The 27,787-nt window shown below is 43.9% G+C and overlaps 2 protein-coding genes across 2 annotated transcripts in view; one reads left to right on the top strand and one right to left on the bottom strand.

The window, feature by feature from the left end:
- Positions 1-27,787, bottom strand: part of LOC141212808 (uncharacterized) — a 175,980-nt gene that overhangs the window by 26,903 nt on the left and 121,290 nt on the right. The gene's annotated exons all lie outside the window — the stretch shown is intronic.
- On the top strand, positions 10,668-16,072 carry LOC141212810 (uncharacterized). Its single transcript, XM_073665117.1, has 5 exons — positions 10,668-10,937; positions 11,021-11,144; positions 11,228-11,325; positions 11,524-11,614; positions 13,779-16,072. Exons 1-5 carry the CDS (start codon positions 10,683-10,685, stop codon positions 15,218-15,220), a joined length of 2,010 nt encoding a protein of 669 aa, XP_073521218.1. The 5' UTR covers positions 10,668-10,682; the 3' UTR covers positions 15,221-16,072.

Below are 27,787 nucleotides of genomic sequence, written 5' to 3'. Positions count from 1 at the left end.
CTCTAACTTATGTCTCTTTTGTTGCAGATTCACCTTGTACTGTGGTCCTCTCCCACCTCCCCTTCGTTTTCCATCTATACCTCTCGTTGTTTCCCTCCCCTGGCTATGTACATCGTCCTGGAACGCAAGTGATCCCTTCATGGAACGCACCGGCTTTCATCACTTCCTGTTCGCTTCAAACCGGAACTTCCGGTTTGCGCTCTCCCTCTGTGGAACGCAGACGGTGACCCGCAAACGTCATTTCCGGTTGCGTAGTATGGCACTTCCGGTATGCGCGGTCCGGCGTTTCGGATTCGCGCGTCTTTTGCATTTTAGACCCTTTATTAACCTCCCTCTCTGCACTTATGGTTACTCCAACTAACGGTGGAGACCGCGTTGTGATGTCCATGCCCCCACGCGCTTCTCAGCAGGTAACCTTTGGCACAGCACGCCTTTCTGGCTCACTCTGTGAGGTCCTTGCCTCTGATTTCTTTCACCTTCTCACCTGTAGGCAGCCCTATTGGGACCCACTTGTTGCTCACATCTCTCGCAGAATTACCCGGTATGTGCCCACTTCTGCCAGCTGTCTTGTGTTGTTTTTTCTTCCCCTTCCCCCCATACCTATGTGCTCCATACCTTTGTCCCCTTCTCCCTGTCCTTCTTCTCCCCCCCCCCTCCTTTATGATTTCCCTACATATTATGGAAAAGTATACCGTGTATCTATGTGCTATATATTTCGCTTATGCATTACTGTGCACACTTGTATAATATAATGGGAAGGATTTCTGTTTCACTACTTATGATATGCTGTTTTTTCACTATGTCATCTAGAAATGATATTTATATCGTTCTGTATCTAATTGTCTATGACATTGTCCTATTTTCTACAGTCAACTGAAGGTCGCTAAGACCGAAACGTTTTGGTGTTATTTCTGTGTGCAGATTTATTTCACAAAGTCAATAAATTTTCTCTTGCAAAAGGACGATTAAGTGCCGAGGCTCTTTGATCTGTTTGGGGTCATTGTCCTGTTGAAAAATAAATGATGGTCCAACTAAACGCAAACCGGATGGAATAGCATGCCGATGCAAGATGCTGTGGTAGCCATGCTGGTTCAGTATGGCTTCAATTTTGAATAAATCCCCAACAGTGTCACCAGCAAAGCACCCCCACACCATCACACGTCCTCCTCCATGCTTCACGGTGGGAACCAGGCATGTAGAGTCCATCCGTTCACCTTTTCTGCGTCGCACAAAGACACGGTGGTTGGAACCAAAGATCTCAAATTTGGACTCATCAGACCAAAGCACAGATTTCCACTGGTCTAATGTCCATTCCTTGTGTTCTTTAGCCCAATCAAGTCTCTTCTGCTTGTTGCCTGTCCTTAGCAGTGGTTTCCTAGCAGCTATTTTACTATGAAGGCCTGCTACACAAAGTCTCCTCTTAACAGTTGTTGAAGAGATGTGTCTGCTGCTAGAACTCTGTGTGGCATTGATCTGGTCTCTAATCTGATCTGCTGTTAACCTGCGATTTCTGAGGCTGGTGACTCGGATAAACTTATCCTCAGAAGCAGAGGTGACTCTTGGTCTTCCTTTCCTGGGGCGGTCCTCATGTGAGTCAGTTTCTTTGTAGCACTTGATGGATTTTGCAACTGCACTTGGGGACACTTTCAAAGTTCTCCCAATTTTTCAGAGTGACTGACCTTCATTTCTTAAAGTAATGATGGCCACTCGTCTTTCTTTACTTAGCTGCTTTTTTCTTGCCATAATACAAATTCTAACAGTCTATTCAGTAGGACTATCAGCTGTGTATCCACCAGACTTCTGCACAACACAACTGATGATCCCAACCCCATTTATAAGGCAAGAAATCCCACTTATTAAACCTGACAGGGCACACCTGTGAAGTGAAAACCATTTCCGGTGACTACCTCTTGAAGCTCATCAAGAGAATGCCAAGAGTGCGCAAAGCAGTCATCAAAGCAAAAGGTGGCTACTTTGAAGAACCTAGAATATAAGACATATTTTCAGTTGTTTCACACTTTTTTGTTAAGTATATAATTCCACATGTGTTAATTCATAGTTTTGATGCCTTCAGTGTGAATGTACAATTTTCATAGTCATGAAAATATAGAAAAATCTTTAAATCAGGTGTGTCCAAACTTTTGGTCTGTACTGTATCTATGTAGTGATATTGTGCAACAGGTGGGATATTTTTGCTCTTAGATCTTAAATTTGAAAAAGGAGGACTGGGTGAGTCAGAAGTCATTGAGTAATTTCCCAGGTCTTCTAATGTATTGCCTCTTCCTCCTTCTCCTTCATCAATATGGGTTCTAATGATTTAACCCCTTACCGACGTGGTACGAACTAATATGCACCATGTCAGTACCCCCGGTTTAGTGCGGGCTCAGTGCCTGAACCGGGCACATGTCAGCTGATCTATACAGCTGAAATGTGCCCGCAACATGTCACCCGCGGCTGTTAACCAGTTAAATGCCGCTGTCAATCTCTGACAGCGGCATTTAACATCGCCGCGCTGGAAGTGCGGCATTAGCCCCGCCCATCAGTCATGCCGTCACATGATCGCGGGTCACCAATGGGTTGGCATGACAACCTAGGGTCTGCAGCAGACCCCTGTGGTTGTCATGTAAAGATTACTATGAGTGCCGCCCAGTGGTCAGCGCTCATAGCCAGTGAGCATCTCTGCTACATACAGATGATCTGTTCATCGCCTGTATGAAGCAGAGCCGATCAGGCAAGTGCAGCTTCTAGTCTCCCATGGACTATTGAAGCATGCAAAAAATATTAAAAAAATAAAAAATATATAAAAGTTTAAATCACCCCCCTTTCGCCCCATTAAATATAAAACAATAAAAAAAACACATACACATATTTGGTATAGTCGCATTCAGAATAGCCCGATCTATCAATCTAAAAAAATAATTAATTTGATCGGTAAATGGCGTAACGAGAAAAAAAATTCTAAACTCCAAAATTAAGTTTTTTTGGTCGCCGCAACATTGCAATAAAATGCAATAACAATCGATCAAAACATCGGATCTACCCCAAAATGGTAGATACGGCCCCAGATCATGAAAAATGGAGACGCTACGGGTCTCGGAAAATGGAGACTTTTTTTTAGCAAACTTTGGATTTTTTTTCACCACGTAAATAAAAAAGAACCTATATATGTTTGGTGTCTACGAACTTGTCATGACCTGGAGAATAATAATGGCAGGTCAGTTTTAGCATTCAGTGAACGTGGTAAAAAAAAAACTGTGGTATTGCACTTTTTTTGCAATTTCACCGTAATTGGATTTTTTTCCCCGTTTTCCAGTACATGATATGATAAAACCAGCGATGGCGTGCAAAAGTACAACTTGTCCCACAAAAAATAAGCCCTCACACGACCATATTGACAGAAAAATAAAAACGCTATGGCTCTGGGAACAAGGGGAGCAAAAAACGAAAATGCAAAAATGGAAAATGCTCTGGTCATTAAGGGGTTAATTGCATGATATTTATGCAAGGCCAGTTTACGGGTGAATAAGTTGACATCCTTCGTCCATACAAAGAGATCAAACCTTGGGGTTGGAGTAAATGACAGCCCTTTCCTTAGAAGTCCTATCTGTATGTCACTAAGTGAAAATCTGTAAATTATCATCATTACCGAGAGACCTATTATTACTTTCTATGTCTATTATTTGTTCCCTAAAAAAGGGAAAGTCTGTCCAGTGGCGCCTATTGATGGCATTGTTGTTGCCATAGTCATGGGGGTTGCAGGTAAAGCTGTCGCTACTGACATTTGGGGGACAATTGGTGTTCCCGTTGACATCATATTTCCAAACACAGCAGGTATAGTGGGCTGAGTTTTCCACTCCCTGAGTTACTGGTTCTGTTCTCATAGTGGTTAATGGAGATGAAAATAAGCAGGAGAGGGGGATTCTGGAAAACAATTTTGAATTGTTCCACAAATTGTCCCCCCAATGATTTAGAGAAGGACAATTTCCTTTGTCTCCGATTCCTTTTATATCGGCTCTTTCTCTTCATTCCTAACCTAAAATCTCCCTGCCCACTGACAGCGCTATCAGACTCCGATAGATCAGTACGCGAAAGGTCAGTAAACCTGGGTCTTGTTGATCTTTGCTCACTACATTTATTTTTCTATACCTCTCCAGTCTCGAAGTCTTTCAGATCTCATATAAACTTCCCATGCTTCCTTTCTTTGATGTCCCTATTAAATATTTCAAGATTTTTTTGTAATTTTAACTCCAAATTCACGAAATCAGGCTGTGAAGCAAACTGTTCAATTTCTCTCATCTCTTTCTCTAATTTTTGATTCATCAGTAACAGGTTCTTCTCATATTCGAGAAGGTGATTAATCATCCGTAAGGAGCTGTCAGGAGATCTTCCCAACCTTTCATAAACGCCTCATCATCTCTATGTGCATCAGGAAGGACTGGGATTCTCAGACCCCCATATACGATTCTCCTCTGAAAATAAGTTTCAAAACTCGCAATTTCCCACCATGTCCTTATCTGCTGCTTGTAAGTCCTGTAGATATTATCAGAGGAGCTATTCAAACTCCCTTGTGAAGAAGAACTGTGTAGAAAAAACTTGTGTTGCTTCCATACACCTCGTACATGCGGCTCCGCTCCGTACACCTCGCACACACGCGGCTCCGCTCCGTACACCTCGTACACACGCGGCTCCGCTCCGTACACCTCGTACACACGCGGCTCTGCTCCGTACACCTCGTACACACGCGGCTCTGCTCCGTACACCTCGTACACACGCGGCTCTGCTCCGTACACCTCGTACACACGCGGCTCTGCTCCGTACACCTCGTACACACGCGGCTCTGCTCCGTACACCTCCTACACACGCGGCTCTGCTCCGTACACCTCGTACACACGCGGCTCTGCTCCGTACACCTCGTACACACACGGCTCTGCTCCGTACACCTCGTACACACACGGCTCCGCTCCGTACACCTCGTACACACGCGGCTCCGCTCCGTACGCCTCGTACACGCGCGGCTCCGCTCCGTACGCCTCGTACACGCGCGGCTCCGCTCCGTACGCCTCGTACACGCGCGGCTCCGCTCCGTACACCTCGTACACGCGCGGCTCCGCTCCGTACACCTCGTACACACACGGCTCTGCTCCGTACACCTCGTACACACACGGCTCTGCTCCGTACACCTCGTACACACACGGCTCCGCTCCGTACACCTCGTACACACGCGGCTCCGCTCCGTACACCTCGTACACACGCGGCTCCGCTCCGTACACCTCGTACACACGCGGCTCTGCTCCGTACACCTCGTACACACGCGGCTCTGCTCCGTACACCTCGTACACACACGGCTCTGCTCCGTACACCTCGTACACACGCGGCTCTGCTCCGTACACCTCGTACACACGCGGCTCTGCTCCGTACACCTCGTACACACGCGGCTCCGCTCCGTACACCTCGTACACTCGCGGCTCTGCTCTGTACACCTCGTACACACGCGGTTCTGCTCCGTACACCTCGTACACACGCGGCTCTGCTCTGTACACCTCGTACACACGCGGCTCCGCTCCGTACACCTCGTACACACGCGGCTCTGCTCCGTACACCTCGTACACACGCGGCTCTGCTCCGTACACCTCGTACACACGCGGTTCTGCTCCGTACACCTCGTACACACGCGGCTCCGCTCCGCACACCTCGTACACACACGGCTCTGCTCCGTACACCTCGTACACACGCGGCTCTGCTCCGTACACCTCGTACACACACGGCTCTGCTCCGTACACCTCGTACACACGCGGCTCTGCTCCGTACACCTCGTACACACGCGGCTCCACTCCGTACACCTCGTACACACGCGGTTCTGCTCCGTACACCTCGTACACACGCGGCTCTGCTCTGTACACCTCGTACACACGCGGCTCCGCTCCGTACACCTCGTACACACGCGGCTCTGCTCCGTACACCTCGTACACACGCGGCTCTGCTCCGTACACCTCGTACACACGCGGTTCTGCTCCGTACACCTCGTACACACGCGGCTCCGCTCCGTACACCTCGTACACACGCGGCTCCGCTCTGTACACCTCGTACACACACGGCTCTGCTACATCCACACTGTAAACCCCTCCTGACCCCACACATAAACTTCAGCTCATCCAGCACCATGACAACCAGCACAGCAGAGTCCTGCATCCACTGAGGCCCCTGATCATGTGACCCCTGACTCCTCCCCTCCTGTGACCTCATCACAGGTCCTGTGCGCACAGAGCAGCCATATATGTGGTGGCGGCTCTGCAGGTGGAGGTATGTGGAGACTCCTCGTTATTCTCTATGCGGATTATTTCTTCCTCTTCCTTCTATATCGCCGCCATACTCCGCAGCACTGTGCACATTATTATCGCACTCACTATAGTCCTTATTCACACCTGCGATTCCTATCTGTGTGTGCAGTGATTGCGGTTTCCTCCTGTCCTCCAGACAGTAATGTCCTCCCCTCTGTACCGGCCACTGTAATAATTCTCCCTTCTACCCCTGTGACTCCACATGATAATATTCCCCTATTCACCTGCAGCGGCCACAACTCCTCCTGTGTGCCCCATATATCAGTAATGTCCCCTGTGTGCCCCATATATCAGTAATGTCCCCTGTGTGCCCCCATATATCAGTAATGTCCCCTGTGTGCCCCCATATATCAGTAATGTCTCCTGTGTGCCCCCATATATTAGTAATGTCCCCTGTGTGCCCCCATATATCAGTAATGTCTCCTGTGTGCCCCCATATATTAGTAATGTCACCTGTGTGCCCCATATATCAGTAATGTCCCCTGTGTGCCCCCATATATTAGTAACGTCCCCTGTGTGCCCCCATATATCAGTAATGTCTCCTGTGTGCCCCCATATATTAGTAATGTCCCCTGTGTGCCCCCATATATTAGTAATGTCCCCTGTGTGCCCCCATATATTAGTAACGTCCCCTGTGTGCCCCCATATATCAGTAATGTCTCCTGTGTGCCCCCATATATTAGTAACGTCCCCTGTGTGCCCCCATATATTAGTAATGTCCCCTGTGTGCCCCCATATATTAGTAATGTCCCCTGTGTGCCCCCATATATCAGTAATGTCCCCTGTGTGCCCCCATATATCAGTAATGTCTCCTGTGTGCCCCCATATATTAGTAATGTCCCCTGTGTGCCCCCATATATTAGTAATGTCTCCTGTGTGCCCCCATATATTAGTAATGTCACCTGTGTGCCCCATATATCAGTAATGTCCCCTGTGTGCCCCCATATATTAGTAACGTCCCCTGTGTGCCCCCATATATTAGTAATGTCCCCTGTGTGCCCCCATATATTAGTAATGTCCCCTGTGTGCCCCCATATATTAGTAACGTCCCCTGTGTGCCCCCATATATTAGTAATGTCACCTGTGTGCCCCATATATCAGTAATGTCCCCTGTGTGCCCCCATATATTAGTAACGTCCCCTGTGTGCCCCCATATATTAGTAATGTCCCCTGTGTGCCCCCATATATTAGTAATGTCCCCTGTGTGCCCCCATATATTAGTAACGTCCCCTGTGTGCCCCCATATATTAGTAATGTCGCCTGTGTGCCCCCATATATTAGTAATGTCACCTGTGTGCCCCCATATATTAGTAATTTCCCCTGTGTGCCCCCATATATTAGTAATGTCACCTGTGTGCCCCCATATATTAGTAATGTCAGCTGTGTGCCCCCATATATTAGTAATGTCCCCTGTGTGCCCCCATATATCAGTAATGTCCCCTGTGTGCCCCCATATATCAGTAATGTCCCCTGTGTGCCCCCATATATCAGTAATGTCCCCTGTGTGCCCCCATATATCAGTAATGTCCCCTGTGTGCCCCCATATATCAGTAATGTCCCCTGTGTGCCCCCATATATCAGTAATGTCCCCTGTGTGCCCCCATATATCAGTAATGTCCCCTGTGTGCCCCCATATATTAGTAATGTCCCCTGTGTGCCCCCATATATTAGTAATGTCCCCTGTGTGCCCCCATATATTAGTAATGTCGCCTGTGTGCCCCCATATATTAGTAATGTCGCCTGTGTGCCCCCATATATTAGTAATGTCCCCTGTGTGCCCTCATATATTAGTAATGTCCCCTGTGTGCCCCCATATATTAGTAATGTCCCCTGTGTGCCCCCATATATTAGTAATGTCCCCTGTGTGCCCCCATATATTAGTAATGTCCCCTGTGTGCCCCCATATATTAGTAATGTCCCCTGTGTGCCCCCCTATATTAGTAATGTCCTCCTGTGTGCCCCCCTATATTAGTAATGTCCCCTGTGTGCCCCCCTATATTAGTAATGTCCCCTGTGTGCCCCCCTATATTAGTAATGTCCCCTGTGTGCCCCCCTATATTAGTAATGTCCCCTGTGTGCCCCCATATATTAGTAATGTCCCCTGTGTGCCCCCATATATTAGTAATGTCCCCTGTGTGCACTCATATATTAGTAATGTCCCCTGTGTGCCCCCATATATTAGTAATGTCTCCTGTGTGCCCCCATATATTAGTAATGTCTCCTGTGTGCCCCCATATATTAGTAATGTCGCCTGTGTGCCCCCATATATTAGTAATGTCGCCTGTGTGCCCCCATATATTAGTAATGTCCCCTGTGTGCCCCCATATATTAGTAATGTCCCCTGTGTGCCCCCATATATTAGTAATGTCCCCTGTGTGCCCCCATATATTAGTAATGTCGCCTGTGTGCCCCCATATATTAGTAATGTCGCCTGTGTGCCCCCATATATTAGTAATGTCCCCTGTGTGCCCCCATATATTAGTAATGTCCCCTGTGTGCCCCCATATATTTAGTAATGTCACCTGTGCCCCCATCTATTAGTAATGTCACGGGCCATATACCAGGATGCACTACATGGGACCATTATACTGTGGTGGCACTATATGGGGAAGACATTATACTATAGTTCACTATATGGGGCCATGATACTGTGGGGCACATTATTCTGTGGGCCACTGTATGGGGCCATTATTCTGTGGGCCACTGTATGGGGCCATTAGACTGTGGGCCACTGTATGGGACCATTAGACTGTGGGCCACTGTATGGGGCCATTAGACTGTGGGCCACTGTATGGGGCCATTAGACACTGGGGCACTATTTGGGGGGGGCATTAGACACTGGGGCACTATTTGGGGGGGGCATTAGACACTGGGGCACTATATGTCGGGGGCATTAGACACTGGGGCACTATATGGGGGGGTATTATACTATAGTTCACTATATGGGGTCATGATACTGTGGGGCACATTATAGTATGGTGCGCTATATGGGGCCATTAGACACTGGGGCACTACATGGGGTTATTATACAGAGGACTTGGTGACTCTGATGAGCGGTGTAGTTACTGAGGTCACTGCTCATCAGAGCCGCCAGGTCTTGTGGAACGCAGTGGGCCCCGGAGTGGCTGCTGCTACGACCTATAGAGCGTCGTCCTCTGAACAAGGCTCCATAGCCTTTGGATGTTGGATTCGGGGATCGTTATGGGAATGCCATGGACTACGTCGGACCTGCATGTTTTTTTTTTTTTCAAAAATAAATTGGTGAACCAGGAAGAGTGTCGGGGAGTCTTTCTTCAAATAATTTTTTTTTTTATGTCTGTGTATTTTTTTCTCCATTACTAACCCCAGGGCTTGATGCCAAATGTGTTTTTTGACAATTCACAGCTGACATCAACCTCAACTATCATTACCCCAATTGCCACCGCACCAGGGCAATAGAGAAGAGGTGGGCAAAGCGCGTATTTTCAGGCTGGAAAGGGTCAATAACCAGGATCCTTCTGAGCCTGATATCAGCCCGCAGCTGTCTGCTTCACCTTGCCTGGTTATGAAAAATAGTGGGGGACCCCAAGTGTGTTTTTTTTCATTTATTTATTCGGGTAAACACTCTTTAGTGCCACATGAAAGGCACTTAAGTTTATTATATGTAGGGGCTTGTGAAATTATATATAAAAGCATCAAACTTCTGTGTGTGAATCAGACATGAGATCTAACGTGACATAAGATTACAGTCCGGGGAAGACGGGAAACATTCATATAGACGACCGGTGGAGATGTAGTCAATGATGGACTCTGGCCAAATATCTTTCTAGAGCCGTAGTAGATGATGAACGTGTCGTCCTCATCATGAAGTAGTTATTTCTCATGTTACATGTAATGAATATCTCCTGCAGTATTGCTAATGCCGATTCCAGTGTCGGTAAATGGGACGAGAATTAGCGTTATGGAAGATGAGTCTTTGAGAAACGTGTTCAGCTCCAGACTCCGAGGAAGAAACTGATTTTTGTTTGTGGCCTAAAATATATAGGTTTTATTACTAGATGTAAAGCAGAAAACTAAATACTGTAAAATAATAAATCTCCTCATGTTTCCCTTATTATCTCCAGGATTTTTATGATGTTCCATCGGCTCATTTTCTTCTTGTTCAGGTCAATATCAGATCCTCTCAGTGAAGATCTTCTATGTAAGAGAATTTTCCTGATTCTCCCATCAAAGATGGATATGGATAGAGACAAGATGGCGGAGAGAATATTACACCTCACCCTAGAGATCCTCTTCCGGATTACTGGAGAGGTGAGAGATTCTGATGACATCACATTACATCATTCTTATCTATGGGAATAACAGATGGACAGAACTGGAAAGGTGAGGACTCTGGAAATGTCTGGAGTGAGATTTATTAATGTGTCTCTCCATAACCAGGATTATACAGTAGTGAAGAAGACCTCTAGTGAGCGCTGTCAGGACCCTGTGTCTGAGGGATGGGGAAGACCCCTGAGCCCAATCACGAGGCCTCCATCTCACCCCCTGATACATGAGGACATCAATGACCAGAAGATCCTAGAGCTCATCTACAAGATGATTGAGCTGCTGACTGGAGAGGTGACACTGCTGGGAATGCTGGGACATTAGACAGTAACGCTATGAAGGGATTGGGGGGATGACGGTATCATTGTATGTGTCAGGTTCCTATAAGGTGTCAGGATGTCGCTGTTTATTTCTCCATGGAGGAGTGGGAGTATATAGAAGAACACAAATATCTGTACAAGGACATCAAGATGGAGGTTCCCCAGCCCCTCACATCACCAGGTAATAGATAGGACTAAATACACACGGCCTATAATTATCTGTATGTAAAGAATGAATTCAGTCCCTGTATGTGTTTCCTCCAGATCTATCCAGTAAGAGGACAACACCAGAGAGATGTCCCCGTCCTCTTCTTCCACAGGACTGTAAACAAGAAGATCCCAGTGTTCCTCGGGATCATCAGGTAGATGGAGAGATGGTGTCATGAGATCTCCCCTATGATGTGTAGACGGCTGTAAAGGTCTTGTGTTCAGTCTTGTTTTATCCACCAGTATTATATGTTTTATACTCGTGTAGTGAGAACGGTGGAGATGTCAGGATTAGAGCTGATCATAGATGTGACTTCTCCATCTGTCTGTGACTTTTACAATATTTGTTTCAGGGTGAAGATCTGACCTATATTAATACTACAGAAACATATGTGAGGAGTGATGAGCGGTGTAAAGAGGAGATTCCTACCGATAACCATCCAGGTGAGTAGTAACCACTAAATGCAGAGAAGTCACCGATTCTCCTCAGTCACCGGCTGTGGCTGCTTTATCGGTGGTGTAGTCCGGCCGTATCACAATCATGTGATCACCATTTTACCTCTTGACCACAACATTCTCCTTCACCCAAAACTGTTCGAATGACTTTGGGCATTGAAAGCCCTTTTCTATAGAATTTACAACCTGGAGGATCCACCTACCCTCTGTTGGCTTCCTAGAATCCTGATATCTTATTGGATGAATCTCCCTTCTCTCCCTTCTGTGCTGCTGAATGTGCTCATATGGTCCCTACAAGACCTGGTCCAGTCTTTCTGGCCAAACTTCACTTTTATGATCGACAACATTTAATGTGCAGTGAGGAACAAGTGTGAATTTCTGTACAATAACAACAGAGTTTCCCTTTATCCTGACTTTACACTTTATTTTAAAACCAACTAACTTCATACAGGATTGTGATAGACTACATAAAAAACATTACACCTGTGCCATGATATATCTCTAAGCTGTGCGTGGCTGATGGCTGTAATATACATTTATTCACGCCTGCAGGAGATGTGTTGGCTCGAGCCCTGGTTTCATGGATTCACTCCACGTCATAAATTCCATTATGTTTTCAATCCTAAGGAATTCAGATTACTGCACAATCTCTCCTGAAATGGGGGCGCTAATACTTTCTCTACTCTTCTGGTCAGGACTCGTAGTAGCTCCAGTGGTCCACCATAAATGAATAAAGTCCGGTTTAGTGTTGGTGTTCTCCCCCCCATACATAAAATTTTGTTGGAGATGTAACATTTTTTTATTCCATATCTTTCTTTACAGCTTAATTCTGTGTGATAGTTTGATTGTGGTGGGATCGGCCTGCCTCACTTATGTATGTCTGTAACTCCCTGGTAGTCTTTAAAAAAAAAAAAAAGTCTCCATTGCCTCTTCCAAATGCCCTTACGATAGTTTAGATAGCTAAGAGCAACCAAGCCCCATACTCCAATTACCCAGAGAGGTTTCACCACTAGTTACTATTTACTGATGAAGACTGTTGAGTTTGATCATTTCAATAGATGTGTCATTGTCTATACTCACACTTTTTGACTGCACTAGTTAGTGTCCAAAATAGGGATTGCCTTGCCCATCACCCTTTTACCCCTCTACATGGATCTGGACTTGCACCCCTAGGCTTGGGCCATGGTGTTACCTGCTGTTCTTTGGTGTGAGATGGGAAGAAGAATAGTCATGTAGCCAGGTCAGAGCCAAGGGCTGGACAGAACCTGCATCACCCAGAGCTTCTGGTTCTGATGTCTCCTCCATTACCAGCGCCGCCTGCAGAATGAATAAGGTGACAGAGGCAGATGTCGCAGGAGCAGATCCCAGAGAAAATGGGAGATGCCTTTTGCAGAAGCCCTAAAATAACAAAATTGCTGAAAACCAGAGCAGTAGAAATCCACATAAGTGACTCCATTTTGGAAATTATAACCCTCAGTGATATAATCTATAGGAGTAGTGACTATTTTGACTCCACAGGCACTTTCCTGAAATTAGCATGCAGTGGATGTTGGAGAAAGAAAATTGCAAATATACCATTTTATTACCCAACACATAGTGCCCAGATTGTGCTCCAGGAGACATACACCGTAAATTAAGTGGGTTCTTCTCACTATAGTAATGCCGAATACATGGATGATAAATGTGGTTTGGGCGCACTGCAAGGCTCAGAAGCGAGGGGGAGATTTCAATTTGGGAGAGTGGATATTGCTGGATTGGGTTATGGAAGCCATGTTACCTTTCAAGAGCCTTTGAGCCACTAATGGTGTAGAAACCTTTGGTTTTCCACTGACACATGATGTACCTGAGTGGGGGCTTGTTTTTTGTGAGATGAGTAGAAGTTTTTATTGGTATTATTTTCGCCTACATAACATTGTTTGGTGGCTTTTTATTCCATATTTGGGAGGCAAAATGAACAAATAGTTGAACACCACGCTCTACTGGTTCATCCTATGAGGTTTTCTATTAGACTCTGAACTGTCATTGTCTTGATGAATAATTCAATATTTTACATAACTTGCCATTTTTACAGACAGTTTAAGTAGAAATGTTCAAAAATATACAATTCAAGGATATTTTATTCTAAAATAATAATTGGTTTTATTCTTGGCAGATGACTGTACCAGGAGATCAGAGGGACAGCTGACATCTTCAATTTTTAAATCAGATGATCTTGAGATCCCACAGGATACAATTGAAGTGAATGTCATTACTCCGGATATACCATCATCCCTTCACAGCAAAGATCTGTCATCTGATCATTTGAAAGAGGCCCTGTCTTCGGATTCATTACCGACTACTAAGGAAAATCAAAGTCACAAAATAAGTATTAAAAAACAAACTGCTCCTAAAGCAAAGAAGCCATTTTCACATTCAGAATGTGGAAATAACTTTCCCCTCAAAAAATCTATTCTTAAACATCAAAAAATTCATACGACAGAGAATAGCTTTGCATGTTCCAAGTGTGGGAAATGTTTTAACCAGAAATCAGATTTCGTTAAGCACCAGAGAATTCACACAGGGGAGAAGCCTTTTTCCTGTTCAGAATGTGGGAAATGTTTTAACTCGACAGCACAGCTTAATTACCACCAGAGAACCCACACAGGGGAGAAGCCATTTTCCTGTTCAGAATGTGGGAAAAGTTTTAACTCGACAGCACAGCTTAATTACCACCAGAGAACCCACACAGGGGAGAAGCCATTTTCCTGTTCAGAATGTGGGAAATGTTTTAACCATAAATCAAATTTTGTTACGCACCAGAAAAGTCACACAGGGGAGAAACCATTTTCCTGTTTAGAATGTGGAAAAAGTTTTGTGAGAAAATCATATCTTTTAAGTCACCAAATAATTCACACAGGGGAGAAGCCATTTTCATGTTCAGAATGTGGTAAATGTTTTAACCAGAAATCAGCTTTGGTTAAGCACCAGAAAAGTCACACAGGGGAGAAGCCATTTTCCTGTTCAGAATGTGGGAAATGTTTTAACCATAAATCAAATTTTATTACGCACCAGAAAAGTCACACAGGGGAGAAACCATTTTCCTGTTTAGAATGTGGAAAAAGTTTTGTGAGAGAATCATATCTTTTAAGTCACCAAATAATTCACACAGGGGAGAAGCCATTTTCATGTTCAGAATGTGGTAAATGTTTTAACCAGAAATCAAATTTTGTTACGCACCAGAAAAGTCACACAGGGGAGAAACCATTTTCCTGTTTAGAATGTGGAAAAAGTTTTGTGAACAAATCATATCTTTTAAGTCACCAAATAATTCACACAGGGGAGAAGCCATTTTCATGTTCAGAATGTGGGAAATGTTTTAACCATAAATCAAATCTTGTTACGCACCAGAAAAGTCACACAGGGGAGAAACCATTTTCATGTTTGGAATGTGGAAAATGTTTTAAACTGAAAGCGCATCTTAATAGACACCAGAAAATTCACACAGGGGAGAAGCCATTTTCATGTTCAGAATGTGGAAAATGTTTTGTGAAGAAAACAAGCCTTCTTAGTCACCAGACAACCCACACAGTGAAGAAGCCTTTTTCATGTAATTAATGTGGGAAATGTTTTACACGGAATCAACTTTTAATAAACATCAGAGAAGTCACACAGGGGAGAAGCCTTTTTCATGTTCAGAATGTTGGAAATGTTTTAACTGAAAATTGTATCTTCTTAAAGGAGTTGTCCACTACTACTGCCAACTCCAGAACCAGGCAGTAAGAACTAACACTGGCATTACATAAGTGTCAGAGGTGAGCTTATATAGCAGTGGCCAACACTGAACAGCTGAGACAATCCAGGTAGGAAAGCTCCGGGAGCGTCAACTGAACAGATTAACCCTTGCACTGCTAGCAAGGAAAAAACTGCACTTTTGAATATGATGGTGAAGTACTTTTAACCAGTGCAGAAGTACATGAAACCAGGCACCGCAGTCTTCTGACCCCTCTCTGTCGCAGTAACCCAGGGACTCTAACTCTGAAATTGCAATCACTATTAAGCCTCAGCCCTAAAGTACACCACATATTTAAGTTCTGCTGGTATTTTTTTGGGAAAAAGGTAACAATTTTAATGGAAGTGGTCATCAGAACATGATACCTGACCAACCTAGGTGGGGGGATGTGTTAGGGGTCCTATTGCCTTACCCTGGACTGCAGAATTAAGAATCAACCTTGATTCTTGTTTTAATAATAACATGAAGATTTCCAAATTGTGGAGGGACCTTGACCTTTTCTATTCCTGCAAAACACTTCAGATCAGCATTATCATGCATGTGTCTTCTAAGTGGAGAAGCTCCCTTTCCAGTGATTATAGAGCGATAATGTTCGGAAAAAGGTCATATAGTTTTACCTTTGTTATAGAATTTACATGGGGAGATGACGTATACCACATGCTTAGTTCTACATGACACAAAGTCCTTCACATGTCAGGTCAATGGTCCTAAGCGGAAGCTTTTATCTGTGGTCTGCAGGTGGCAGAACGAAGTTTCTCTAGCCAGTTACCTGTATTGTGTTCAGTTCTGTTTCTGACTATTAAATCTCCCAATTTACTACTTCTACATGAAGATAGGGGATTATTATTGGCTTTCTCGTTTAGCTCTTTGTCACTTTCTATCAGGTGTCCGTTTTGTCTTATAGCTGTATGGATCACCTTATCCATTGCTTTGTGTTTGACAGTTAAAGTTAACCTCTCTACGGTACGCTGCTTTTTCTTATCTTTCTGTTTTAATAAATCTTTTTGATTTTTTTTTACTGACTCTGTTCATTTAGTAGGGGTAATGGATAACCTCGACTAAGAAAATTTATGCAGAAGTTACTTTGATTGAGCACTGCGCATGATCAAAGTACGTTCCTGATGCCTGGTGACTCGGACATCAAGTCACCATGGCAACTACCGGGAGCCAGCACAGACAGCGCGAGATGCCGGAGAGAAGATAAGAGGGGCGTGCTTACCTCCCCTTGCTCCCGGAATGCCGTGATCGACTTCAATCGCAGCATTTTGGGGGTTAATGTGCCAGGAGCGGGGTGGCACCGCTCCTGGCACACAGCACCGGCAGCGATCGCCCTGCACAGCTTGTGTGCGTGCGTGATCACATGGTGCGTAATAGCAGTAGTCCAATAGGCTCAGGACACAGGGACGTACCATTGCTGACAATGTTAGAGAGGGGTTTTAATGTACATTCAATTGCCGTTTTTTTTGGGAATTCTATCAATGTTAAAATAAAATTCTCCTGTCATTCAGTGTCATATAAAGTCTTCAGGAATTCACCAGAGTCTTTTAGATATGGTGGAGTATTTGTTAACAATGGTCTCAGCAGCGAGTCGAGATATTTTGACAGTGGTTCCATTTCAGAACCAATCCCTGAGATTATCGGACTGCCAGGAGGTGAGGTTAAGGATTTGTGCACTTTGAGTACATAGTACCAGTATTTTTCAACCTTTTTCTGAAAAACATACGGAGTTGAATTTTATATTTATTAGTAGGATCATCCGGCAAAAGAACATATGTGGAGTCATCCATTAATTGTCTGTGTGCCTCTGAGATATACCATATGATGCCCTGGTATGGGGGAGGTCTGCTGCTGACACTGTTATAGGGTTAATGTACCCCAATTCTATACTAATATCCCCCATCCTGATATATATACAGTCATATGAAAAAGTTTGGGCACCCCTATTAATCTTAAGCTTAATGTTCTATAAAAATTGGTGTTTTTGCAACAGCTATTTCAGTTTGATATATGTAATAACTGTTGGACACAGTAATGTTTCTGCCTTGAAATGAGGTTCATTGTACTAACAGAAAATGTGCAATCTGCATTCAAACAAAATTTGACAGGTGCATAAGTATGGGCACCTCACCAGAAAAGTGACATTAATAGTTAGTAGATCCTCCTTTTGCAAAAATAACAGCCTCTAGTCGCTTCCTGTAGCTTTTAATGAGTTCCTGGATCCTGGATGAAGGTATTTTTGACCATTCCTCTTTACAAAACAATTCCAGTTCAGTTAAGTTTGATGGTCGCCGAGCATGGACAGCCCTCTTCAAATGATCCCACAGATGTTCAATGATATTCAGGTCTGGGGACTGGGATGGCCATTCCAGAACATTGTAGTTGTTCCTCTGCATGAATGCCTGAGTAGATTTGGAGCGGTGTTTTGGATCATTGTCTTGCTGAAAGATCCATCCACTTTGTAACTTCATATTTATCACTGATTCTTGAACACTATTGTCAAGAATATGCTGATACTGAGTGGAATCCATGCGTCCCTCAACTTTAACAAGATTCCCAGTGCCAGCATTGACCACACAGCCCCAAAGCATGATGGAACCTCCACAAATTTTACTGTGGGTAGCAAGTGTTTTTCTTGGAATGCTGTGTTTTTTTGCCACCATGCATAACGCCTTTTTGTATGACCAAATAACTCAATCTTGATTTCATCAGTCCACAGGACCTTCTTCCAAAAATAAATTGGCTTCTCCAAATGTGCTTTTGCATACCTCAGCCAACTCTGTTTGTGGCGTGCTTGCAGAAACGGCTTCTTTCGCATCACTCTCCCATACAGCTTCTCCTTGTGCAAAGTGCCTTGTATAGTTGACCGATGCACAGTGACACCATCTGCAGCAAGTTGATGCAGCAGCTCTCTGGAGGTGGTCTGAGGATTGTCCTTGACTGATCTCACCATTCTTCTTCTCTGCCTTTCTGATGTTTTTCTTGGCCTGCCACTTCTGGCCTTAACAAGAACTGTCCCTGTGTTCTTCCATTTCCTTACTATGTTCCTCACAGTGGAAACTGACAGGTTAAATCTCTGAGACAGCTTTTTGTATGCTTCCCCTGAACAACTATGTTGAATAATCTTTGTTTTCAGATCATTTGACAGTTGTTTTGAGGAGCACATGATGCCACTCTTCAGAGGAGATTCAAACAGGAGATCAACTTGCAAGTGGCCACTTTAAGTAGCTTTTCTCATGATTGCATACACCTGGCTATAAAGTTCAAAGCTCCATGAGGTTACAAAACCAAAAAAAGTGCTTTAGTAAGTCAGTAAAAAGTAGGTAGGAGTATTTAAAACAAGAAAATGATAAGGGTGCCCATACTTATGCACCTTTCAAATTTTGTTTGAATGCAGATTGCACATTTTCTGTTAGTACAATAAACCTCATTTCAAGGCAGAAACATTACTGTGTCCAACAGTTATTACATATATCAAACTGAAATAGCTGTTGCAAAAACACCAATTTTTATAAAACATTTAGCTTAAGATTAATAGGGGTGCCCAAACTTTTTCATATGACTGTATGTCCCCATCCAGACATATATGATTCCCATGTTGGTATATATGGTCCCCCATCCAGGTATACACACACAGCTCCGCTCCAGAGCTCCTCTTGCACGCGCGGCTCTGCTCCGTACGCCTCGTACCCGCGCGGCTCCGCTCCGTACGCCTCGTACCTGCGCGGCTCCGCTCCGTACGCCTCGTACCCGCGCGGCTACAGGAAAAAATGGACCCCAAAATTTGTTGTGCAATTTCCCCTGGGCACGCAGATACCCCATATGTGGGGAAAAAACATTGTTGGGGCGCACGGCAGGGCTCGGAAAGGAAGGAGCGCATTTGACTTTTTGATTGTAAAATTTGCTTTAATAATTAGCGGACGCCATGTTGCGTTTAGAGATCCTCTGATGTGCCTAAACAGTGGAAACCCCCCACAAGTGACTCCATTTTGGAAACTAGACCCCTTAGGGAACTTATCTAGATAGGTGGTGAGCATTTTGAACCCCCAGGTGCTTCACAAATTAATCCATAAAAATGAAAAAGTATTTTTTTTCCCACTTTTTCATTTTTACGAATCAATTTGTGAAGTACCTGGGGGTTCCAAGTGCTCACTATGCATCTAGATAGGTGCCTTGCGTGGTCTAGTTTCCAAAATGGGGTCACTTGTGGGGGAGCTCCAATGTTTAGGCACACAGGGGCTCTCCCAACGCAACATGGTGTCCGCTAACAATTTGAGCCGATTTTCCATTCAATTTGTTAGCGGACACCATGTCGCGTTTGGAGAGCCCCTGATGTGCCTAAACAGTGGAAACCCCCCACGAGTGACCCCATTTTGGAAACTAGACCCCTCAAGGATTTTATCAAGGGTTATAGTGAACATTTTGAACCCACAGGTACAACACAGAATTTGATAACATTAGGTCATCATATTGAATAAGTTGTCATTAGTCTTGAGCGCAAGTGCTCACTACTTGAGTTTGCATCGGGTACTCAGGTATGCACCATGTATCACGGGTGCTCAAGTGACATGCTCGAGTCCCTGCCCCGCATGTTTCACGGTTATTAGACACCCCCCAAAAAAACATGCGATGATCGCTCGTGCATGGCAGGCAATCCCCGCAAAGTTTTTTTTGGCCACGAAGCATATGGGGGCGGAGATTTGAGCATGTCACTCAAATACCCACGATACTCAATGCATACCAGAGCACCCGATGCAAACTCAAGTAGCGAGCACTTGCGCTCAACACTAGTCGCAATATCGTCATCTTTTTTTCTTACTTTTGAAAAAAATCACAACCCCAACCCCAGCCCTAACCCGAGAGTTTATTTTTTACGCCGTTCCTCGTGCGGTATAAGTGATTAGACGACTTTATTCTTCGAGTCGGTGCGATTACTGCGATACTAGAATCATATGGGGTTTTTATGATTGACAGCTGTCACACACTAAAAGACACATTTTTTGTAAAATCTAGTTTTTGCATCGCCATATTTTGAGAGCTATAATTTTTCCATATTTTGGCCGACAGAGTCATGTGATGGCTCGTTTTTTGCGAGATGAGTTGAAGTTTTCATTGATGCCATTTTCAGGCACGTGACATTTTTTGATCGCTTTTTATTCCGATTTTTGGGAGGCAGAATAAACAAAAACCAACAATTCAGGAATTTTTTATTTTTTATTTTTTTATTCTGTTCCACGTGTGGTAAAATTGATAAGGTAGCTTTATTCTTTGGGTCAGTACGTTTACAGCAGTACCACATTTATATAGTTTTTCTATGTTTTCAACTTTTACATAACAAAAGCTATTTTATAGAAAAAATTATTTTTTTAGCATCGCTTTATTCTGAGAGCTATAACTTTTTTATTTTTCGGCTGATAGAGCTGTATGGTGGCTTGTTTTTTGCGGGACGAGATGACGTTTTCAGCGGTACCATTTTTATTTATATTCGTCTTTTTGATCGCGTGTTATTCCATTTTTTGTTTGGCGGTATGGTGATAAAGCATTGTTTTTTGCTTCGTTTTTTATTTTTTACCGTGTTCACTGAAGGGGTTAACTAGTGGGACATTTTTATAGGTCAGGTCGTTTCGGACGCGGCGATACCAAATATGTGTACTTTTATTGCTTTTTTTTTTTTTCATAATAATATTTATTGATGGGTACATTATATTTTTATTTTTGGTGGATTATGTTTTGTATTTTTTTTATATTTTTACAATTTTTTTTTTTTTTTTTTTTTTTTTCACTTTCTGACAGTTTTTTTTACTTTTTTACTTTGTTCCACTATGGGACTTTCACTTTTTTTTTCTCTGATCGCCTGCATGGCACAGGAATGGAGCACCATCCCTGTGCTGTGCAGTCTGTCAGCGCTGGACAGGGACAAGATAATTTGAAAATGCACTGCGCATGTCCAAAAAATCTTCCTGCTGTCTGGTGACCCTGATGTTGTCATGACGACATTGGGTCGTCATGGCAACACCCTGGAAGCCGCGGCAGACAGCGCTGGAGGCCGGAAGAGGAGGTGAGTATACAGATCACCTCCCCTTAGCCACCGCAATGCTGCGATCGACTTCGAGGGTTAATGTGCCGGGACTGGTGCGGGACCGCTCCCTGCACATAGCACCGGGTGTCAGCTGTGACAATCAGCTGACACCCGGCGGCGATCGCGCCCGCACATCCTGTGTGCGGGCGCGATCGCCATGACGTACTAATATGTCCCAGGCTCTTAAAGTCCAGGGCACAGACGCGTATTAGTGTGTCATCGGTTGTAAAGGGGTTAAATGTCCAGTGTGAATGAGCGGTGTGAAGACACGGGGATCAGTGGGTGCTCTTGTCTGCTGGCCCGGCTGTCTTTAGAAAGACCACATGGACTAGGGCTCAAGACATCTCTGAGTGTTCAGCAATGGTCAATGGAGCCGATCTGTATTCCTCCAGCTGGGGCTGTAGTCCCCTAAGCTGACATGCTGTAGAATGACACCGAATAGAGGCAGAGACCCCCTTTTTATAGATCACAATTGTCCTTACAGCCATCATTCACAGGTCAAGGGTCAGGGTTGAAGGTGGAAAGAGATTGTTTGTTTGAGCATTTAATCCACTTGCATAGTTTGTCCTCCATTCTTCAGCAAATCAACAAATCCCTGGACCAGTATAATACGTAATCAGCATGTTATCAAACGGTATTGCTCCATGACCCTATCTTTTTAAGATTTGCAGACAATAAGTTGTAGTACATCTTAACTCAATTGTTAACATTCAGGATTATTCAAACAATAGTCTGTGTTAATCAACCAAAGAAGAACACAAGTTAAAAAGTCAACATAAAAATAGAGGTATATTGCTCTTGACCATCAGAAAGTATGTCTAGCATAATTAAGAAGAAAAGCTGTGTCGTCACATGCGCCGATTCTCCCGGTTGGTGTGATACCAAATTTAAGAAGAATTTATTATTATTCAGTGGTTAAAATAAAATAAAAGGGGAAGGATTTAAAATGTTTATTGTTTTTTACATATATTTTTATATTTTCAATTATTCCCCATTCGGCAGCTTGCACATCCCCCCCCCTCCCCCTCCCACTTCCATAGAGCCATAACCATCCATTGTGGCTTAGATTCAGGGGCTAGCTGGCATGTTATATCCTGGGGTTACAAGCCCTAGCCCATGAGAAGCGGCCTATCGCTAAAGGCCACCATCCACATTGGACTACAGTTAGGCGAATCGATGGGATCTGCCAACAGTCTAATGTGTATGGGCGCTTTCCTATTCTTATGAATAAGATGAGAGAAAAGGATCCGAAACTTTGGATTTCTGAGGGCTGATTCTTTTGTTCACAGGGAGATAAGCGAATGCTAGAGCAGCTCTCTCATAGAGAACACAGAAGCTTGAGGCAGATACGAATGTTCTAGTGTATGCGATCTGGGCTGCTTTGGCGGCTTCCTTTGGCTCCTGGTCCAGCACAAACTGTCGCACTTCCACAGGGCAAAGATGAAGAAACTGGTCCTTCACTATCAGATCTTTCAGGTCCTCAAAAGGGATGACTGACAGTCCTTGGACCCACATAACTGTAGCTGTCATGTGGTCCACGCTATATGGCTCTGAACTTTTTCCGGTATGCCTCCGGAGTCAGCTGGTACTTTTTAATCAGGGCCTGCTTGATGGCCTCATAGTCTCCATCGTGGGCACGAGGGAGAGAAGCAAACACTTCCAGAGCTTTTCCTCTGAGTCCTGGAGTTATATCTGGTCCTCGAGCAACTGGTACTGTCTGCAGGCTTTTTCAAATCTCAGCAGAAATATGTCCAAGTCCCTCTTCTTTTCCATTACAGGAATATGCTCGAGATGGGGTTTAAAGCTGTTGGCACTGTTGCACTCATGGCTATGTATGGGGGATGGCTCCTTCTGAATCCAGGCTAGCTTCAGTGAGGACAGACGCTCGTCTTGGGCGTGTCGCTTAGCAGCCTCTCCGTCAGCTTGGGCCTGTCGCTCAGCAGCCTCTCGGTGAGCTTGGGCCTGTCACTCAGCAGCCTCTCGGTCAGCTTGGGCCTGTCACTCAGCTCTCTCAGCCTCTCAGAATTTCATGATCAACTGCAGTCATCCATCACAATCGTCTGCCGCGAGCTGCTCCCAGGCCATCTGCAGGTGGGGGTGCACACTACCCTGGCTTCGGGTATGACTGTCAATCACAGGTGGGACCCATGCAACAGCCCCGTCTAGGCCTTGGTTGGCCGCCCCATCAACAGGGTTCTGCTGTCGGACTGGCTCTGTGGCACCTTGCAACAGTTCAGCAATCATTTGGGCCTTGGTTTTGCCCGTGAGGTCAATCTGTCCCAGCTCGCAGAGGGCAGTGATAGTGTCCTTTGACTGCTGGTGATATCAGGGCTCTCCACGCATAACCATCATTGCCAAACAAAAGATAGGACAGAAAAACAAGAGAAGGGGGGGGGGTTGCAACTGCTGCATGTACAGTAATGTCCCAGATAAAATATATTAAAACACTGAGTCTGATTCCTTAAAACTATGCACAGAATTCTCGCAAGAACCGTGCAAGTGTTCAGTGACAGGAATGATTGCTCAATCCAGCCACTGATGTTCTGTAATATCCCACCATTGCCATGAAGTTGTCAGGGACGACACCGGCAAGATCATACAATATCCCACCGCTGCCCCCAATTTGTCAGGGATTATGCACACGCACGATCCTGATTACTCATTACGTAACTATCGGCAAGCGAGCAGTGAGCGTATGGTGTACACACCTACGAATTCCAGTGCATGGAATATGTGTATATGCCCCCGTATGGTCACTGCCAGCTTCACGATAATCCAATTAAGATTATTCGCTGCCACCACCAATCAGTTTTAAATATTCAATACAGGTCTGATTGGACACCTGCTTTCTGGTAGTGTATATGGCTTCGGGGGAGGAACTATTACAGAGCAAAAGAAACAGGACTATTACATTTTATATTTAATCCAAAAGGGAGGCAGTGTTTATGAAAAAATATACAAACATTCTACAAAGGGGGACAAGACGATACAACATATACAATTACACAAAATAAAAGGGATTAACAGAAAAAACTTACTAGACCGATCGCGGAGACGATTCAGTTTAGCTGGAGGGACACAATCCAATTCTGGCCGTTATGGATGAACTCTTTATGTATCAAATGACCAAGTTCTCCAAAAAATATGACGTACTGGTCATGGGAGATTTCAACTATCCAGACATTTGTTGGGAATCTCTCTCAAGTAAAACTAACAGGTCAAGCTAATTCTTATCCTCTCTTGCTGACAACTTTATCTTCCAAAAGGTAGGGGAGAAAACAAGGAGATCTGCTACTTTGGCTCTAATCCTTATAAACAGGGAGGAAATGGTTGAGGAGGTAAAAGTGGCTGGGACCCCAGGAAGCAGCGATCATGCTATTCTAGAATTTTGGATAACTAGAGGAAGAAGACATGTGAAGACTCAAACTTCAAGGTTAGATTTCAGAAAGGCAGATTTTAAGCGACTCAGAAAGAGAATAGGAGGGATCCAATGGCTGGATGTCCTTAAGGACAAAAATGTCCAGGAAGGATGGGAAATTTTTAAAAATGAGATTCTCAAAGCACAATCGTTAACAATCCTGAAAAGTAGGAAGAATGGGAAGCATTTAAGGAAACCAGGATGGATGAACACAGAACTTAAACACATGCTAAAAAGAAAGGAAGAAATGTTTATCAAATGGAAAGAGGGAGGCATATCTAAAGAAGATTATAATGCAGTCTGCAGAACCTGTAGGGCACGTATCAGGTTAGCTAAAGCTGACAATGAATTAAGGCTTGCAAGAGATGTCAAAAGCAATAAAAAAGGATTTTGGGGGTATGTCAAAAGTAAAAGAACAGTCAAAGATGCTATAGGATTTTTACAGGATGAAAATGGTGAAATGGTAAGAAAGGATGTTGAGAAGGCCAAACTTTTTAATTCCTATTTTGTATAAGTTTTCTCTCAGAAAGAAAATGTAACATCAACTGATCTTCACTGTCCTATTAAAGGAATAGAAGAATCCAGGTCATCTGTGAACATAAAGATTGTGAGGGAATATTTAGCTAACATAAATGAGTTCAAGTCTCCAGGTCCAGTCCAGATGAATTACACCCCAGAATACTGAAGGAGATCGTAGAAGAAATTTTAGAACCACTCTCCATAGTCTTTGAAAATTCTTGGAGAACAGAAGAAGTCCCAGAAGACTGGAGAAGAGCAAATGTTGTTCCTATCTTCAAAAAGGGGAAGAAGGTGGACCCAGGGAACTATAGGCCGGTGAGTCTGACTTCTATACCAGGAAAGATCTTTGAACAAATTATTAAACAATATGTATGTACTGTAAGTACCTGGATAAGAATGACGTGATTAACCAGAGTCAGCATGGGTTTGTAACTAACAAGTCATGTCAGACTAACTTAATTTCCTTCTATGACAGAATCACTGACTGGGTGGATGAGGAAAATGCTGTAGATATAGTATGTCTTGACTTCAGCAAAGCATTTGACAAAGTATATCACACCATCCTTATTGAAAAAATTACCAAGTATGGAATGGACAAGGCAACTGTTAGGTGGATTCATAACTGGCTTAGTGATCGGACTCAAAGAGTGGTCATAAATGGCTTCACATCCAGTTGGATGAATGTCTCAAGTGGGGTACCACAGGGCTCTGTCCTGGGACCTGTATTGTTCAACATCTTTATCAATGATTTAGATGAAGGAATTGAGGGTAAAGTGATTAAATATGCTGATGATACAAAGCTAGGAGGGATAGCTAATACTAGAGAAGAGAGAGAGAGAGGATTCAAAAAGACCTAAATAAACTGGAGCAGTGGGCAGTAACTAACAATGGTTTTTAACAGGGAAAAATGCAAAGTACTACATCTGGGCAATAAAAATGAAAAAAGCATATACAAAATGGGAGGAATAGAGCTAAGCAACAGTACATGTGAAAAAGACTTAGGTATACTAATAGATCATAGACTGAATATGAGCCAACAGTGTGATGCAGCAGCAAAAAAGGCAAATACAATTCTGGGATGTATTAACAGAAGCATACAGTCTAGATCACGTGAAGTCATTATCGGTCTTTACTCCTCTTTGGTCAGACCTCATCTGGAATACTGTGTACAGCTTTGGGCACCACATTTTAAAAAAGACATAGACAAACTGGAGCAAGTTCAGAGAAGAGCGACCAGAATGGTGACGGGTCTGCAAACCATGTCCTATGAGGAACGGTTACAGGATTTGGGAATGTTTAGCTTACAAAAAAGAAGACTGAGAGGAGACTTAATAGCTGTCTACAAATATCTCAAGGGCTGTCACATTGTAGAAGGATCATCTTTATTCTCATTTGCACAAGGAAAGACTAGAAGCAATGGGATGAAACTGAATGGGAGGAGACACAGATTAAATATTAGAAAAAACTTTTTGACAGTTAGGGTGATCAATGAGTGGAACAGGCTGCCACGAGAGGTGGTGAGTTCCCCTTCAATGGACGTCTTCAAACAGAGGCTGGACAGATATCTGTCTGAGATGATTTAGTGAATCCTGCTTTGAGCAGGGGGTTGGACCAGATGACCCAGGAGGTCCCCTCCAACTCTACCATTCTATGATTCTATGAAATACATTTCTGACATTTACTAAAAATTTATCAGTGACCAATATAGCCCACATTCTTCTCAATACCAGTGATAAGCCATCCATCCATGGAGTCCATTAGTTTCTTAATCTTCTGACGATCATCTTTGTGGGCAGCACCAGGCACAGTCCCCGACACTGATCACAGAGGGGACAGTTCTCCTTCACCATAAATCTCGAGTTTAAGAAAAGCTCGAAAGTTCTCAGGAAGGTTTAGGTCCAGTGAGGAAAAAGTCATGTCATTAGTCTTTCATCTTTAAGGCCTTTCTGGGTACTGAGCAGTGAAGACTTCGATGCTGCGATTGAGCATTCTCCCGCAGAACAATCCTGTTTTGTTTTTTTTAAAGATGTAGATTTTTTCTGTACCTCTGTTTGAAGAAAGTGTCAACTAAAAACTGGCAGTAGGTTTGGGATTTGATTTTTGAGTCCATATTCAACTCAAAAAGGTCCAACTAGCTCATATGTAGTAATACCAGCCCATAGTATTGCCCAACTCCATCTCGCTGACGTCTGAGTTGAAGTCTAGGTCTGTGCCCATTAATGATCTAGCCATGAGCCCATCCATCTGGTCTGTCAAGAGTCACTCTCATCAGTCCATGAAACCTTTAAAAAAAATCTGTCTTCGGATATCTTTTGGTTAAGTCTTGATGTTTGCACTTGTGTCTTGTTCAGAGGTGGTTGATATTCAGCCTCGGCCTTG

This window comes from Phyllobates terribilis, unplaced genomic scaffold, assembly GCF_046119375.1.
Source record: "Phyllobates terribilis strain yellow unplaced genomic scaffold, ASM4611937v1 Scaffold_186__1_contigs__length_3700242, whole genome shotgun sequence".
Classification (NCBI taxonomy): Eukaryota; Metazoa; Chordata; class Amphibia; order Anura; family Dendrobatidae; genus Phyllobates; species Phyllobates terribilis.
This window is presented reverse-complemented; position numbering and strand designations above follow the sequence as displayed.